This window comes from Phascolarctos cinereus, unplaced genomic scaffold (genome assembly GCF_003287225.1).
Source record: "Phascolarctos cinereus isolate Bilbo 61053 unplaced genomic scaffold, phaCin_HiC Scaffold_5;HRSCAF=322, whole genome shotgun sequence".
NCBI lineage: Eukaryota > Metazoa > Chordata > Mammalia > Diprotodontia > Phascolarctidae > Phascolarctos > Phascolarctos cinereus.
The window spans coordinates 118894581-118913865 of record NW_027555958.1 but is presented as its reverse complement, the minus strand read 5'-3'; the positions used below and the strand labels follow the sequence as shown (position 1 = coordinate 118913865).

At 37.6% G+C, this 19285-nt stretch overlaps 1 protein-coding gene across 1 annotated transcript in view; it reads right to left on the bottom strand.

Annotated features, from left to right (window-relative positions):
• MAP3K5 (mitogen-activated protein kinase kinase kinase 5) overlaps positions 1-19285 on the bottom strand; it is a 283087-nt gene that overhangs the window by 49310 nt on the left and 214492 nt on the right. The window contains exons 16-19 of the mRNA XM_020987151.2: positions 16611-16738; positions 11611-11747; positions 10106-10211; positions 3106-3263 (exon numbers count right to left, since the gene is read on the bottom strand). Of these exons, the coding sequence (XP_020842810.1) occupies positions 3106-3263; positions 10106-10211; positions 11611-11747; positions 16611-16738 (529 nt within the window). The remainder of the gene's footprint in view (positions 1-3105; positions 3264-10105; positions 10212-11610; positions 11748-16610; positions 16739-19285) is intronic.

Genomic DNA, 19285 nt, shown 5'->3' with positions numbered 1-19285 from the left:
TTCATACAAATCATTGTTCCTTTCTGGGCCTCAGTTTTTTTCATCTACAAAATATGGGTATTGGGACTATAATAACTTAAATAAAAACACTAAAATGCTGATAAATTCAGATGAGTTGAAATGACTAATCACGTTCCCAGAGAAAGGAGGAGAAAACATTTAGATCCTCTTGGTTAACAAATGGTAGAAAACAGGTGCAGAATGATCCATAATTTGTCAGACATAGAGGCTTTGTTGGTTGGATTTTGCTGAAGATTTTCTCTTTTAAGAAGAGGGATTCAGTGGTGTGGAGGGTAGATGTGGTGTATACTGGGATATAACTGGAAGAAATAAATAAAATTTAAAGGGAGGAGGGGAATGGGAGCATATTTTACTAAAGCATCTCAAAGATCTTTTCTAGCTCCCGCTGTCTATAGAAATTCATAAGATATATTACCCTCTATGGTTGGAAAAATTCAAAAATTACTAAAAGTCACCATTAGATCAGATTATACCCCATTAATTATATACCAGAAGAAGTCATATGATATGTGGAAAAATACACATGAAAAATTTCCCAAATGGGATAAATCTCCCAGTGGAAAAAAACAGCATAACAACTATCAAAACACCCATTTCTATGACACAGAATAACAATGCAGGGTTTTGTTTCGTTTTGTTTTTTTAAACCTTGGGACCATGTACTTCGATTGGAAAAAATTTCATATTTATTTAAATATAATTATTTCCTTTGTAATCCCATGTATTTATCATATGCATTTAAAAACATTATTCTGAGAAGGGGTCTACAGGCTTCATCAGACTATCACCATAGCACAAAAAAGGTTAAGAATTACTGACATGGTGGATCGTGTTAGCCATGATGATGAGAAACCCTAGATTCAAGTCCTACTTCTGACTCATACAGGCTGTATGTGACCATAGATAAGTCATTTAATAGTTCAGTGCTCCTGATAATGCTCAAGACTATTGATCTATAACAGTGAAGAAAGTTTCGACCCTGGGAGTTCTCCCATACTAATGAAGTCACTGGTCTGGGTACCTGCTGCCACACACCCAATCCTTTCCCCCCGCTGTTCTCCACCCAAATCCCCCTTTGTAGAAGAATAAGCATAGAAGACATGGTAGAACTTTCTGGCTATGGAGTTTTTCCCCCCTTTATTTTATTTGGCAGACTGAAGAACACAGGAAGAGCTCCTCCCTTGGCACATTAATTTCCAAAGATCCAAGCAGGGGTGGTGGTAATGGTGGTGGTGTTTGTTAAAACTGGGCTTAGCAAGCCTCTTCTTTTATGGTGGGGAGGGACAAAGGAAACTTTGTGGGTCCACTGTTTTGCACTTTTCACAGCCCTCCCTCACTTAGATCCAATTCACTTGCAAGTCATGGTATCACCTTCCTAATGTCATGGTTCTCTTTGAGAATGAAGGGCAAACAATAACAACAGCTGTAGTGATGAGTTCTTGCTTTATTTCCCAAAGAGTTACTACTTGGGCCTTATGTGTCAGGAAGGATGTTGAAGCAGGGATAAGGGAACAGGAATTGAGGTTTCTTGTATTACTATAATAATAACTGATTACAAAAAAACTGCCTTGCAACTACTGGTCAAGAGAAATGATTACTTAAGCCAGGCAAGCAGGAGAAAATATTGGTTTTATTTATTTTATACCTGCAAATTTCCCAAAGGGATGGCTAGTGAAATACTTTTTGTAGACTAGTAAGTTTTTTAGGCTTAGCTTTCAAAGGGTAATTTATAGCTTCTTTTTGTTCCCCAGAGAGCTCAATTCACTTTCCTTGTAACAATGTGTTATTCAAACTGCATTGCTAGAAAAGATGTTACGGATATACACATTTAAGCCCATTTCAGAATCGAGAAAACTAAGCTATTATAATAACAAATTCATAGAGTGCTTTCAGATTTGTAATAGACTTTTTTTTGCATAGCAACCCTGCAAAATAGGTAATAAAATTGTGATTATGCCCATTTTATAGATGAAGTGACTAAGGTTCACAGAATTTAAATCATTTTCCAATGCGACAGACACATCAAGCTGTGGGGACAGGACTCAAACTTAAGTCTTCCAAATTCAGAAACAGAGTTGACTCTCCCAACTCCAAGAGTATCCCACTTTCTAAAAAAACACACTACCTCTGGAGTACTTCAATGTCTTGTTTAAGGGTACGTGCGCTGCTACCAGCAGAAGGAATCCGTTTTAAGACTTGTATTACACACACACACACACACACACACACACACACACAATGTGTGCTAGGTCACAGGCAAAAACGGAACAAATCTTTTCTGTAAGATATTGACTGAATGATCAAAATGCTCTCTGCAGATTTTAGTTCAGACCAAGGGAAAATGCTGCTTACTCTTGATGAACTGAACGGTCTGATGATCCAAATAATTTTATAGATAGAGTGGAAAAGGTGTTGAATTGGGAATCAAGTCACCTGGACTTGAAACCTGGGTCTAACACTCTCTAGCGTTATAACCCTGGGCAAGTCACCTACTCTCTCTGAAGCTCATCTTTCTAAGATGACACAATTAGTAAGCTGGGAAGTTAGTACACCTCCCAAATGAATATTACGAGGTGTGCGAACTTTGCAAATTTTAAAATTCAACGTACATATTACTTATGATTACTGACTACAATAGTCATTAAAGCCTCCAACAGAATAAAAGGAATAGTAGAGAGAGTAGAAGAAATCTAAATGGAGCCATTTAATTACTTGGCGGCAACTATGGTAACAGTTCTGGCAAAGTTTGGCAAATGAAATCATAATTTAAATGAACTCCTTTTTTAATTTTCTGTACATTTCATTTATCCATACTAACTCTCATACCACATACATATACTAATATAAATGCACCCTTCCTCAAATATGTATTAATATGTTGTCATACTAAGGCTGCATTATTTAAATCCAATTTTACCTCATCCAATGAGATCTGAAAATATGTAATTCGGAAACTTTCAATATTTCTCACATAGGTCTATATAATGCATATATACATACATATAATATCTAACCATCATTTTTTGTGCATATCACAATTTAGATAGGACATTAATGAAATAAGACATCAAAGAAAAATCTGACCTTGAACATAGCTGCTTGAGGTTCTCCCAATTCATAAAATGGTGGTTTCCCTGTGGCCATTTCAATGATTGTACAGCCCAGAGACCATATGTCTGCTGCTTTTCCATATCCCCTTGGTCCTTTATCTATTATTTCTGGTGCCATATATTGAAGAGTACCTGGAAATAGTACAAATATATTTTCTATTGAGTTTATTTCTATAGTGATAAAATATTTTGTAAAATGTGCTTTGGGTTTGTTTTCACCTTTGCTGGTCTCTACCTTCTACAGGGGAGAAAAAGGGCCTAAAATAGTAATGTTATTAAAATTCTATTTATCAAGAGAATAAAAACGGATAATCAACATTATTTGGTGACAGTGACATGCTTTTCCATTTCCCAGACAGTGCCAAGTGGCGCACCAATATGTTAAATGATTTCCTCCAAAGTCCAGCAATTTGTCAGAAGCAAAATAAAGAACAGAACTTGTTATTTCTTTCCTCTTTCTGCAAGTGTCATGCTCCATGACAGTCTACTCAGATAATCTATGATGGGGAAAAACTTCTAAGATGCCATGCTCAATTAATTTCAAATTCTGAGCCTTTTGCTATGCAAGCTATTTCAATACTTTCTGTTTCTTGACCAAAGTAAAAGGTTTTTCACAATCTGTATGCCTATCATCAATATCTCTTATGAATCACATTGTACCATCACCTATTAGTGTAAAAAATCAAAACAAAACAACTTCTGCAAGGAATTAAAGGAATTTCTTTAAGTTTCTACCTTTAAGACCCATGAATTAGCTACTAATAAAGCTAACAGCTGCACAGAATAATCAAAGCTCAATTACTACAACAAATGCCAATTAGCAATATACTCCAAAACCCATTTTCAGGGGACTATCACTTAATCAGTACTTAAGTACTAAACTTGTCTTTCCTCAATTTGAATTAGCAAAAAACTAAGGAAAGAACTTGCATGATCTTTGACCCAGATTAGGGTCTTGACTTTCCCCAAAGAATCACATAAATTTCATAGAAGATGGGCAATATCAGTGTTTTCCCTCATTTCTAACTAAAGAAAAGAACCCAAGCGACAGCTCTTAGGAATTATCTAAGTCTCATATTCAAACTGATGGAGCTACAGGGGATCAGAGGCTGATGCTCGTGCTCTCCCTTTCGTTCTTTTTGTTTGTTTGTTTGTTTTTTGTTGTTGCTAGGCAATGGGGTTAAGTGACTTGCCCAGGGTTACAGAGTTAGTAAGTGTTATGTGTCTGAGGCCAGATTTGAATTCAGGTCCTCCTTACTCCAGGAGGCTCTATCCACTGAGCTACCTAGCTGCCCCTCTCCCTTGCATCCTTTACGGACCCAAGACAGAATGAATGAGCTGGTTTTAAACTGTATTAATGTTGAGCAATTATTGACTTCATTAGTCAGTCAGTAAAAATTTACTGAATGCCTATTAGGTGCCAGGCACTGGGCTAAGCACTAGGGTTACAAAGAAAGGTAAAAACAGTTTCTGTTCTCGAGGAGTCCACAGTCCAGTGGTAGAGATAATATGTAAAAATGTACAAACAAGATACTGACAGGATGAATTGGAGATATAAAGAGAGGGAATGCTCTAGAATTAAAGGGGATTGGGAAAGGCTTCCTGGGACTTGAAAGAAGTTAGAAAAGTCAGCAGAAAGAGATAAGGAGGGAGAGCACCTTAGGCCTAGGAGATGGCCAGTGAAAATGCCAAGCAAGAGATGGAGTGTTTTGTTTGAGGAGCAGCAAGGAGGCCAGTGCCACTGGATTGCATAATTATGTGGAGGTGGGGGGTGGGGAATGAGGTATAAGAACACTGGAAAAATAGTGGGTGAGGAGTGAGTTATGAAGGGTTTTGAACATCAAACGGAAGATTTTATATTTGATCAAAGAGATGAGAGAACTGCCCAGCATGACATTCCTGCATCAAAAAAAGCACGAACAAAGCAGAATCACAGTAGCTCAAAAGAAATGGGAGACGTGCAAATTTAGACATCTCCACTCCAAATGTTCATGTGGACTATGTGTGCCCAATCTGTGGCGGAGCCTTCCAAGCTCGTACTGGTCCAAGCAGATACACTGTACCTTGACTCCAACCTAGTGATGTCATTTTGGTCTTCTTCAAGAATGAAAGACAGCCAATCAACCAGCAATAGTCCAGGGGTGAAGAAACGAGGTCCTGAATCAGGGTGGGGATGGCAGAGGAAGGGAAGAATGTAATAGATATGTCATGAAGATAACTGACATGATTTGGCCACAGACTGAATATGGGAGGTGAGAGAGAGTGAGGAGTCAAAGATGTTACATAGGTTTCAAACCTGGGTGACTAGAAGGATGGTGGTACCCCAGATAGTAATCAGAAGTTATGGACAGGGGAAGGATTTTTTGGGAAAGATAATGAATTCAGTTTTGGACATGTTGAGTTTAATATGTCTATACAAAAAGAGGCAAAAGACAGTCCTTGCCCTACAACAGGCAAATAAATACATACAAAACACTCAGAATGATCTGACTCAACTGGGTTCCTCATGCAACTTCCAGTAAATGTTTTTCTCTCTATGGCTTCTTGCTCTCTTGCAATAATGATTCTGTTCACAATATTCCACCATTATCCTCTGTTAGTCATTTTATGGTAACTAAAATGGTCTGCAATTCCCTGTTGAACTTAACAGGGAGAGAGAGGCCAGTTGCCTGATGGCATGCTAGGCCTTTGTGTCATTACCAATATGCTAGGCTCTGGACCTCATCTTTGCATTTCCAAAAATCCATGTTTACTCAAGAGTGACTGATTAGACTCTAAGAAACAGGATTCACGTCAACTTTACCCACAAGAGACCGATTTAGAAACCAGATGCCAACATATTTAAAACCGGCAAAACACCATTCCACTGATCAGAATACTTGTGTTCATTATTTAAGATACCCTTTGCCTACATCAAGGTACTTGGGGAACAGAATTAGTTATTGGAGGTCTTCTTGGAGAACATGGAAAAACTGAGCAAAGAGAGCTGGATAATGTTACCAGCTATTTCATTTAGGCTTTGGTAGAGCCTAAAAATTTATGATTGCACCACTGTATTCTTTTCTAGGGCACAGAATGTTACTGTCAGCCTGGTACAGTGAGTGTCTTTCTAACTTTGACAACACTATATATAAACTCTGGCCCATTTTAAACTTTGCTCTTTTTTTCCCTAGATTTTTCAGACCATCCTTCTGCTTCTTTGTCATTCATTCAAAACATCCACTGTTGCATTGGAAAGTGCTGGATTTGGATTCAGAAACCTGGATTTGAATCCCAGCTAGCTCTGTTACTTACTAGCTATTTGATAGTGGATTAGTTCTCTCTCCTTTTGGGAACTAGGTTCCTTCTTCTACAATAGGAAGGGGTTGGACAAAGGTTGCTTACAGCTCCAAATTCTATGATTTATTAGGCACCTAATATGTTTAAAGCTCTATTTTTTTTTGTTTGTTTTTTGACTAGGAAATGGGGTTAAGTGACTTGCCCAGGGTCGCACAGCTAGTAAGTGTTATGTGTCTGAGGCCGGATTTGAACTCAGGTCCTTCTGAATCCAGGGCCGGTGCTCTATCCACTGCACCACTTAGCTGCCCCTAAAGCTCTAATTTTTGTGAATTCAATTTCTGCTCATTACCTCTCATCAAGCTGACTATATTAAGTTATTCCTTTTGGTGGTCTTCTGCATTTAGCATGCAATCTGTGTTACACCCTGGTAGTGTTTTCTCTATACATCTTCTGATATTTTTAAAAATCGTGGTCTCAGGGGGGCAGCTAGGTGGCGCAGTGGATAGAGCACCAGCCCTGGATTCAGGAGGACCTGAGTTCAAATCCGGCCTCAGACACATAACACTTACTAGCTGTGTGACCTTGGGCAAGTCACTTGACCCCATTGCCTAGCCAAAAAAAAAAAATTGTGGTCTCAGATTTGTTAGTAAGAAGTGTGCTCAAGGTAGGGTTTTGCTCCACAGATTTTATGAGTGTTGGCAAGATATAAAATGTCTGATGCCAAGATATGGGTGTATAGAGATAATGAAGGAAGAAACTGAAAACTTTTGAAATCTTAAACTGTTGTAACTGAACAGATCCATGTTATGAATGAAATATTTCCCCTCCCCACACTGGAATAAAGACCACTCTGATTTGGAGGTTGACATGAAGAGCATGAATAAAAACCTGAAAGCAATATTATTTTTATTGTTGGGTCATTTTTCTGTCGTGTCTGACTCTTTGTGACCTCACTTGGGGTCTTCTTGGCAAAGATACTGGAGTGGTTTGCCATTTCCTTCTCCAGCTTATTTTACAGATGAGGAACTGAGGCAAAGAGAGTTAAGTGACTTGTCCAGAGTCACACAGTTAGTCAATGGCCGGATTTGAACTTACAAAGATGAATCTTCCTGAATCCAGGCCTACTACTTTATTGACTGTGCCACCTAGCTGCGCAATATTATACATATGACAGTAATATCAATTAAAGTAATATTATGTACTCTATTAATATTTTGTTGTAGAATATAAATATTAATTAATGTTAATTATTATATCTAATATTACTTTCAGGTTTTGATTTATGTTCCTTACTTCATATACATATATGTATATATATTCTAAGAGAATGTAGTAATACAAGGCAGAAGAATTTGTTAGTGTTTTTGTTTGGTTTGGTTTATAAAATCTGGGAGAATGTGGTTTTAAAAAAAAACAACACAAACTCTTCAGCCCTACATCACTACATTTTATTAGGAATAAAGTGCCTTTAAAAAACTGAAATCCCTTACAAGAGCCAGAAGCATATCTCTTTCCTGACCATCATCAACCAAGTCCCTGGAGGACTGGAAGTCCTGAACAAATGAGCTAAATTTTAAAAGTATGTCTTTAAGGAAAAAAAAAACAATTATTTTGTTTATATTATATTAATGGATTTTTGTTATGTCTGTCCGGTGAAAGTGATTTTTTTACTGCAATGTAAGTGTAAAGACTATATAACTAGAAGGAAATTTCAACCATCTAAGTAACCATCAGGAAGGATATGAATTTATCTAAATTCATCTCATGAGGTGAGTACAAAGTTTTCCTGCTGTACACATGTCACTGAAGTCCTAACACTTAGTGGTAGCATGGAGGGTGGCCTGAGGGGTCTCAAAGACTACACAGAAGAGCACAAGTTCTCATTTGTCCAACCAGTTGTACCTGAGTAAAGTTCTGGTGCAGTAATTGCATGCCTGCTTTCTAAGGGCCAACTTAACAAAATTGTGACAGGATCATTCTAGATGCCCATCACATGCTGGTTTTCTTTCTTACTTTCTTTTCTTTTTGGTCAGAGCAACTCACAGGAACCCTACTCTGACAAAGAGGGGTTGCTATCCGCATCCACAGAAGTAGTGCTCATATCAATGAAATAGTATATTTCTGAAGTATTGAGGTAAACATGTGTTAATATCTATGATCTGAAAAAAAATATCTATGATCTGAAAAATGAGATAGTTTTCTTTTTTTGGTAGATGAAAATTAAACTGTTTTAAAGGGTCTGAGCATAAAGAAAAAAAAAAACAACACCTGACCACTGTGCTTCATATAGACTATAAGTTCCTTGAGGGCAGATTTGTTCTTAATATCCTTAGTACCTAGCACTGTGTCTACTATGTGATTAGCTCTTAATAAATGTATGTTGAATTTTGCATGTAAGTGCAAGTTAACATATGTTAGCTACGTTGACTTTTAACATGAAAGACAATCTACTACCCCATGGGTGTTTTTCTATTTCCAAATCCCATTCATAATTGATTATAGACCACAGATTCTCCTGCTTTTCTTACCTGTTCATTCTGCTTTTGGAGGCTTTGTCTTCCCTCCTACCTTCTATGACTAAGTTAGAGATGGCTTCTTTCCCTGCATTGCCTCATCTCAGGAAAGCTCCCCTCCAGTACCCAGCCCAATATCCTCCTCCCCTATCTCTTTTTGAATTTGTGAGTCATTTCCTCTTTTTGAATTGAAGGCAGACAGAGTTATTTGTGTGTTGGGATAGAGAATGAGAGCCACAGGGAGTAAACAAAACTATGAAAAAGGCAACTGTAATAATAAAAATGGGAAGTGATTAATGCATGAGTAAGAAGCTTAGCAGAGGGGCAGGGCTAAGGAAAGAACCTTTTGGTGGCTTTAAGAGTGGTTATAGGTAGACAGAGAGATCAAAGGATTTCCAAAAAAGAAATGAGAGTGGCAAAGATGACTACAATTTTTGACCTCAGTAGCACAGGGCTAAGTCATTGGAGCAGGGAAGGAGGAGAGGGCTTCTTTTTTCTTAGGGAGCTCATTGATGGCTTGTTCAGTTTCTTTTTCTAAGACAGGGTCATATAGGTATTCTATTTCCACTTCTGTTAACCTGGGCAATTGATATTTTCGTAAATATTTAGCCATTTCACTTAAGAGATGATTTGTTTTGTTGGCATATAATTGAGCAAAATAGCTTCTAATTGCTTTAATTTCATCTTTGTTGGTAGTGCAGTCTCCCTTTTAATTTTTGATATTGGCAATTTGGTTTTCTTCTTCTTTTTTTAAATCAAAATAATCAAAATTTAGCCCAGTCATTCAGGACCTCCAGTCCTCCAGGGTCTTGGTTGATGACAAAGGTCAGGAAAGAGACATGCTTGCAGGTCTTGAATGAGATTTCAGTTTTGTTTAAAGGCACTTTATTCCTAATAAAACATAGTGATGCAGGGCTAAAGAGTTTGTGTTTATTTTTTGGTTTATCTATTTTATTGGTCTTTTCATAATACTAGCTCCTAATTTTATTTATTGTGAGGGTTTCTTTCCACAGAAATAGCAAATTCTTTTTAAATAAACATTTTACCAAATCCATTTTAGAAGTTGCCAAATGCAAAACATATATGGGCTCATGGACACAATTTATGAAAGCTGAAGTGTGCTTATCATCAATTTTTTCTTACAAATACCTGCACCCTAAACTTAAAAAAAACCCAACATACCAGTGAAAGTTTCAGTACATGGATTTATGCCAGCAAGCCTCTTTGATGTGCCGAAATCAGAGATCTTTAGAACACCACTATATGTGTTGATCAATACGTTGTCACCCTACAGAATAGAGGGTTTTAATTCAACATTAGGTTATAAATGAAAGGCTCCCATATAACATTATGTAATAATGCTCTAAAAATGAGGATTTAGGTTGATAATACAGAAGTAATCACACATTTGCATTTTTAAAAATGTTTAGAGGCAAAAGAGAGTAATGGGCAGGATACCAGACAAAATTGTCCCTCCAACATATACTAGCTGGTTGGTTATGGAAAGTGACTTAATCTTTCCATGCCTGAGTTTTCTCCCCTGTGAAATGTGGATAAGAATACTTACAGTACCTACCTTATAGGATTATTATGAGAATCAAATGATGTAATGTATGTAAAGGGCTATGCAAACCTTAAAGTGGTATAAAAAATGTCAGTTATTGTTGCCATATATTAGGTCTGATAGTTAATAAATCTGGTTATTCATATATGTATATATATATATACATACACATATATGTATATATATGCTCACATATATATGAATATATATATATATATATATTAGTATGATTATTTCTGCTATCTTATCTTTTTATATTGCTGAATTTCCTTTCTATTTCTGGCTACCACCTGAGAGAGAAAGCGTTTTTTTCTCTTCCATTATTTTGAATGTTCTGTCGCATGGACAATCCTTCAGACTTGTGAGCAATGCAATCTGAGTAATGCAATGATAAACCACCAATCCAGAAGACTGAAGATGAAACAGACTGCTCATCTATCTTTTGCCAGAGAAGTGATGGGCTTAAAATGCAGAATGAGTCAGACATTTTTGGATGTGGGCAATGCCAGAATTTATTTTCCTGGACTGTATATATATTTGTTATGAGGATTTAAAAAATTGTTCAGTAGGGGATACAGTGAGAGGGAGAGATAATTAATAGTCACCAAAAATAAATGGCTAGGTAAGAAAAAAGAAAAGTTCTCTTTTAATATCTCCTTGGGGAATGAAGATGGTTCTGATTTCTCAAAGTCTACTCTATGCCATTGAAACATAAGCTATAGTACTTCTGGCCTAATGGGAAATGCTTGACAATAAGGTCGTATTTGGGTTATCCAAGGACTAGTTCAGTGAAGTTCAGGGAGATACCTCCAAATTGGCTACAGGATGACAAAATGTTTGGACCTGAAAACTCTTGAAGACCATATACTCCAGTTGTTGTGGGGTAGCATTCTTGAGACTACAGATACTGAAGTTATTATATGTTTTATTATATTATGTGTTTATTTACAGCATAAATTATATAACACATGAAATATAATATAAATTATTATAAGTTTTATTTATTCAACTTTATAATCTAAGGTTGACCAAAAAAAAAGAGATTACAAAGTCCTTTTTTTTTTTTTAACCATAAAAGAGTTATCCAAACAGCTTGTGGAAAAGAAAAACAGCAGAATCTTACCTTTATATCCCGATGTACAATCTGATTGTCATGGAGATATTTTAATCCTTCAAGAATTTGCTTTGTATAAAAGCCAATAGTTTGCTCATTATCTTTTAATGGACCCCATTTTGACCGAAGAAGAGCAGAAAGGCTTCCTGGAGTATGAGTGAGGGTAAAAAGTTCATGAGAAAAAATATTTAATAAGTTGCCTTCAAAGCTCAATAAGCATATCATTGAGTTCAACAGATGGTAAATGACTGTTATGGATGTATCATTGTACTTCGTGGTACAAATAAAAAAATGATACGGTCCTTGCTCTCAAGGAACTCATATTCTACTAGTACCATGGCTCTAATGCTGGAAAACACCGCAGAGGACAACCAACCCAAATTCCTCAATTTAGAGATGAAGAAAACTGAATCCTGGGGATACTACACAGGTAGTAATTATCAAAGATGAGATTTTAATCTAGGTTTTTCTGATTCCACAGGAGCTAAATCTTCAACAGCATTAGGTATTATTGTTATCTATATCTTGATTGGGGTGGGGGTAGAGGAAAAGTGGGAGATAGTAGGTGATGAGGAGGACTATGCCATTTTCAGATCTTTACTTTGGGAATATTAATTTCGTAGCCACGTACAGGACAAATTGGAGCTGGGATAAACTGGAGGCAGGGAGACTAATAAAGAGGTGAATGCAACAGTACAGAAAAGATATGATGAGGGCTTGGACTAGGATGGTTGTATAATGTGAATGGAGACAAGGGGATATATATGCAAGAGACGTTGTAGAAAGAAAATTGGTAAGACTTGGTCATGGATTGAGTATGAGGAAAAAAATGGAGTCAAGAGTCCAATACGATCCTGAGGTTGTAAATTTGGTTGTCTAGAAGGTTGGTGGCGTTCTCACAAATATAGGAAGTTAGAAGGGCAGTAGCTTGGTAAAGAAAGATAATGAGTTGTTTTGACTATATTAAGTTTGAGGTGCCTATAGGGATACACAGTTGGAAATGTCCAATAGGCAGTTGATGATATAGTTCAGGAGAGAGGCTAGGTAGCGTTAAATACATAGATCTGGGAGTAATAATAAAGATGATCATTGCGCCTATGGCAACTGATGGATTCACTAACAGATGGGTATACAGAGTGAAAAGAGGAGCAAAAAGGAAAGAGGCTTGGTGGACAATACATATATGGGAGTGGTGGATATGAAACTAGTTGCTTGGATGAATAGTGGTATCCTTAACAGAAATAGAGATATTTAGAGGAGATGACGGTTTGGGGCAAAACCTGTTAAGTTTCACTTTTGAGATGCCAGTGGGCCATCTAGCTGAAGATGTCTAGTAGGCAGTTGGTCATGTAATGTCAGAATTCCAGAAAGATATTAGGGTTAGACAGCTAGATTTTAGTCATCTGCAAAATAAATAAGTGAATGAATGAAAAAGCATTTAGTAAACACTTACTATGTGATAAGTACTGGGAGTACAAATAGTAAACTGAGGTGTCACTTTCTCTCACGGAACTCATATTCTAATTAGGGGAAACAACATATATAGCAGGACAACACATACATGCGGAGAGGTTAATTGGACCCAGATAAGAAAGTAGTAAAGGAGAGGGTGTAGAGAAAGAAGCAAAGGTCCAGAATAATCTTGGAGGACACACATATGTATGAAAAGTAGATGAATGATGCCAAGTGAAGGAAGTCAAAGAGAGGAGCAGAATCAGAAGAAATGTATGAAGGAAATCAAGAGAGGAAAGCATTCAGGAAGAAGAGATGGTCAATGATGGCGAAAGCTATAGAGTGCCCAAGGAAATTGAAGACTGAGATTTAGAAGATAAACCATCGCTGGTAACCTTTCAGAGAACTGTTTCATTGGGTGGTGAGGTCAGAGGGTAGATTGTAATGTGCTGATAAACAAGTGTCTGTGTAGGGATGCAGGTAGGGCATGTGTGTGTCTGTAGGGGAGGTGACTGAGGGGAGAGGAAATGAAAACAGAAACAGTAGACCAATTTTTCCAGGAGTTTAGCAATGAAAAGAAGGAAGATATAGGACAAGAGTAGGAGTGGATGACAGGATCACCTAAGGGTTTTTAAGGTTAGGGAAGATCCAGGCACATTTGTAGGCAGTAGGAAAGTAGCTAATAAGTCTTGACAAATTATAGGTGAAAGTGGTGAAAGAAATTATTCTGAAAGAAAGCCCAGCTCCCATAGGATACAGGGAACAATGGAATCAAGTGAATAAGTAGAGAGCCTGGCCCTGGCCAAGAAGGGCCACCTCTTCCTCAGAGACGAAGCAAAGGAGTAGAGAAGAGGTGCAGAAAATATGGACATCCACTTAATCCAACTCCTTCATTTTATGAATGAGGAAAATGAAACTCCTGGGGGTGGGGATGGGATGAGGGGAAGGCTGTCACATGCCTACAGTCACATATGTAGTATCTGAGCAAGAACCTGAACCCTGATTCTCTGACTCTAAATCCAATGTTCCTTCTACTGCACTGTAATTTTAGGGTAAGAGGGTGTGCAAATGCAGGCATTCATGAAAGATGGATTTGATCCTCTTAGTGAAACGGGAATCAGGGGCATCTCTTGAGAGAGGAAGCATGGGGACTTCAGGGAGTTTAGAATCATTGTGAGGAATGTGACAGTCAACAGAAGAAACAATATAGAAATGTAGTGTAGCAGTGATAGCCCAGCTGATTTGGGACACTTCACTTTGTAGTGAACTAGTCATCATGGTTGAGGGACTTCTATGGATGTGCAACAGCTACGAAGCTGGGACGGGACAGAGCAGGAAGGACAACTGCATGGCACCAGTGGCAGGAGGACAAGGAGGAAAGGCATTCAAGGGTAGAGAACAGGGTATAATTAAAATGGTTACAAAGGGATTACAAAGGTTGAGACTATGACAGGACAGAGATGAGGTCAGAGTAGGAGTCTGAGAAAACAGGGAGAAATACAGGAATTGGGGATCATAACGGCAACAAAGAATAGGTTTGGGATGAGTGAGGCAAAGGGAGAGATGGAAGGACAATACATTATCATCAGACTGGGGAAATTTGGAGTATAAGATTATGGGCATAACACAGTTATGTAACTATGAACTTGGTTACCTGGTGAAATTACCTATTTAACTGATGAAATCACCAACAGATGGGTATGGAGAGTGAAGACAGGAGCAAGCACAAAGGACAGAGCCTTGGTGACATACCTACAGTCAGGAAGATTCATCTTCCTTGAGTTCAAATCTGGCCTGGGCAAATTACTTAATCCCTAACCCACTTACCCTCAGTTCCTTATCTATAAAATGGGAACACAGTGGAGAAGGAAATGGCAAGCCACTTAGGCCTCTCTGCCAAGAAGACCCCAAATGTGGTCCCAAAGAACCGGGCATGAATGAAATGACTGAACAACAACAAAAGACATACAGGCGTGGTGGGAGTGATGGATATGAATCAAGTCACCTAGCGAATGGTGATACCCCTAACAGAAATAGAGATATTTAGAGGAAGGAAGAGTTTTCAGGGAAAGATGTTAATTTCATTTTTGAGTCATCTAGGCGACCATCTCCTCTTCCTGAAAAGCTCTTCTTTCTTGGTTTCCTTAATGTCTTTCTTCTGGCTCTCTTCCTGCCTTTGACTGCCCCTTCACTTGATCATCATCCATCTACCTTTCATACACACGTAAGTCCTCCAAGACTATCCTGGGCCTTCTTTTCTTCTTTCTCGACATTCCCTCCTACTCTCTCTCCAATATCCCTGTTGGTAAATTAGATGGGATGAAGACATGGGAGCTAAGGAAGCTGATTACCTGGGAACATAGGGTGCTCAAGGAGACACCAACTTGTATACCGAAGACCCCAAGTGAGATGGTGGGAGTAGGGCTGGAGAGGAGCATTGGAAGTCAGGTATTAGTTCTTTGGAAAAGAGAGGCTGGCCTAGAGCCTAAGAGATTACAGGAATGGAGATATGGAGCAAGTAATACTGATGAATGGAGAACATTTCAAAAGACAGGTTTCCTAGTGACAGGAGGTAAGGGAAGGTCTAGGGTGCAAGGTGTATGCTGACTCTGTCTCCTGGACTAATCCTTTAGGGAGGCATGGAAGGAGGTGCAGCCTGCACTTAGAAGGTAGTCAGGAATCACTATGTCCACTCAGGAAGGCCGAGTTTTCTTCATACAATCTTCAAAGAGTCAGTCTTGCATCTGGGGCAGGGGATGGGGTGTGTGTGTGTGTGTGTGTAGAATATAGCCCTCTATTACTACAAGTTCTGGTGATCCTTCATATTTGTTGGTACCCTTGTCCTCTGTGCACTTTTCCTTCCCTCCCTCCTTTCTTCCTTCCTTCCCTCCCTCCCTGCCTCCCTCCTTCCTTCCTTCCTTTTTGGTGAGGCAATTGGGGTTAAGTGACTTGCCCAGGGTCACACAGCTAAAGTCAAGTATCTGAGGCTGGATTTGAACTTGGGTCCTCCTGACTCCAAGGCCAGAGCTCTATTCACTGTGCCACTTAGCTGTCCCTCATTGTGCACTTTTCAAAGGGGCTTTTTGTCTGAATTCCTTTCCAACTAAAGAAGACCCAGCTGTTTCTAAAATCAAATATCTTAAACAGATATGAGTGAACACCAGAAGATAAGTGATAATTTGAGATGAAAGTATCTCTGATGAGATTTAGTAATAACAGGATTTTTTAAATTAAAAACAGGAGTTTTAAACAGTATAATGGGAAGGAAAGGCAAAACAGAAAAGCAGTCTTTTTTTCCTATAGGAGTTTTTAAAAAAAAACCCTTAATTTGTGATGTCAATCATATTTAAAATGATTTATGATCAAATAAAAAGTTCAAATTTATTTTATGCCATTTAACCAATCAGTTCAATTGTTCACTTTCCCCTTCAAACCTCCTATCTAGCTGTAAAATCAGCCCATAATTTTTCTGAAATGATCACATGGTTCTAAAAACTTTTTATTACTATTCTCCTTCAAGGACATAAAATAAAAATGGGAACAAACAAAGTACTTACCTCCCGGAACTTGTTCCATGAAAATTTTAATGAAGCCATTCTCACTGAATGAGCCCAGATACTGGACAATATTTTTGTGTTTCAGGTGCTTATGTAATGCTATTTCCTCATGTAAAGGCTGGGAATATCTGGAAGTCATTAAAATACAGATAAACTCAACAGAAGGATAAAGAGTACCTTATTAGACTGTGGGTTTTGAATGATAACTCAATCTATAAACCAGGCATCTACATCTCAATATGCTCAAATGAGGCCATTACATCCCCTTCATGGGGATTTAGGAGGAATCCCAAAGTAGTCATGCTGGTAATCACATCAGAAGTCCCAGGAGACTGTTGGTAGGAGTAAGTTTTTATTTATGCCAATGTCTTTAATAAAAATTTATGGGCTCTAGTCCCAAAACAAACAAATAAAAAAAGACCTTTACATTTCTTCAAGGATTTTGTCATAATGTTCATATATAAATCACAAAGTAATATAGATGTACATATATACATGCATGATATATTTGAGGGTACACGCACATATACATGCTTCACACAGACACATACAGACACACACACACCCATTCCTCCACTACAGTGGCTGCCTCACAGAGAAGACTGTCAAACTCTCAGACAGACCTTTCTATCTTGAATGCTATGTAGCTGCAGTATATAATCCACCATACTACTGAAGAGAGAGGGATAAAGGCAGAAGAGTATCTTAGACATCTAGGAATAGTGGTGAGTCTAAAAGCCTAAGGAATCATTTTTTTTCCTTGCTGTACTGAGGTTATTAAAAGGTGTGAAGGGTATTAAATGGGAATTCACAATTTTTTTAAAAAATTATTTGTTTTTAATTTATGGAATAAAACAAGTATTTCCATATCATGGTACGATAAAAAAGATGATTATACACAAAACTGCTAATCTACTATGCAAAACCTGCTATTCCTTTCAAATATACAACAAATATTATCATATAAATTTCTTCTTTTTCTTCCCTACTCCTCCCATCCTTGCCCTAGAGATGGCTACCATTAGACACAAATAGGTGTGCGTGTGCATGTATACATATATATGTATATATATGTGTGTGTGCATGCATGTGTGTGTGTGTGTATGTATGTAAAATTATTCTATACATACTACTATTCATCAAGTCTTTCTCTGGATGCAGATAGAATCTTTCTTGATATGTCCTTTATAGTTAATTTGGGCATTTATGATAGCCAGAATGAATCATTTGCTCAAAGTCGTTCTTAAAACAATATTGCAGTTACTGTATACAGTGTTCTCTTGGTTCTTCCCGTTTCACCTTTCATTATTTCGTGCAAGTCTATCCATGTTTTCTAAGATCACTGAGCCCTTCATTTCTTATACCACAGTAGTATTCCATCACAATCATATACCACAAGTTATTCAGCCATTTTCCAACTGATGGGCATCCTTGTAATTTCCAGTTCTTTGCCCCCACAAAGAGAGCTGCTATAAACCTTTTAGAACATGTTAAATTCTTTTCTTTTGGAATATCTTTGGAATTCACTATTTTTAAAAGACTTCACAGTTGCTTCACAGGCCAACGTGTAGAAAATGGCAGACTGTCCAAAAATACATCTGCATTTCATTTCTGCGGGATTACTGAGTGACAGATCTATCAGAAATCGTAAACAATAAGTTTCTCTACAAGGCTAACCACAAATACCAACTAACTGGTGAGGGAATAACATTGTTCTCACTGTCCAGTCACATGTCCTCCTACGTTTCGTTCTTGATTTTCTGGTTTGGCTACAAAGCCAAAGCTGTTGATAGACTATTACAATCCAAATATATGCTTAATTTAAAAAAGCACCTATTAACTCTTCTTCAAAACTTCAACTCATTAGCTATCTTGTAGTAATGATGAAGATGATGATGATGATGATAATAGTTAGCATTTACTTAACACTTGAAGGTTTACAAAATACTTAAAAATATTATGTTATTTTATCCTAGGTAGGTAGGTGTTATTATTGTCCCCATTTTAAAGATAACAAAACTGAGGCAGAGGTTAAGTGATCTGTTGAAGGTCATACAGCTAGCAAGTGTCTGAGGATCAATTTGAACTCAGGCCTTCTTGATTCCAGGCACAGAGCTCTATCTACTGTACCCTCTAGCTACCTCTTCTGGATATGTCTTAGCACAATTTTTTACATTTTTCTATAATTATCTTTTAAGTCAGTGATATGCAGCTGGAAATGTTGAATACTATTTTAATTTTCCCATTATATTCCTACATCAAGGACAGGAGAGGGTAAGAGCATGATAAATCATTAATAATCAAAGTAATGACCCTCAACTACACGCTACATTTAAGACTGAATGCTACAAATGTTGAACAAAAATGCTATTTCATATATATATATATATATATATACATATATATATATATATATTTATAGAGCGCTTATCTCCATGGAAACACTTAACTGGTGCTATTTCATTGACACTCCTAATATCCCTCTGAGATAGCTCAATGGCAAATATGATGTCTAGTCTACATAGAAGGTGAGTAGGAGATGGAGCAAATACATGGATGGAGCATGTACACAGGACTCTTCCAATATATTAATTCTTTTGTTTTCTTTTGTTTTCTTTCTTTCTTTCTTTCAAGGCAAACACAGTTAAGTGAATTGCCCAGGTCACACAGCTGGT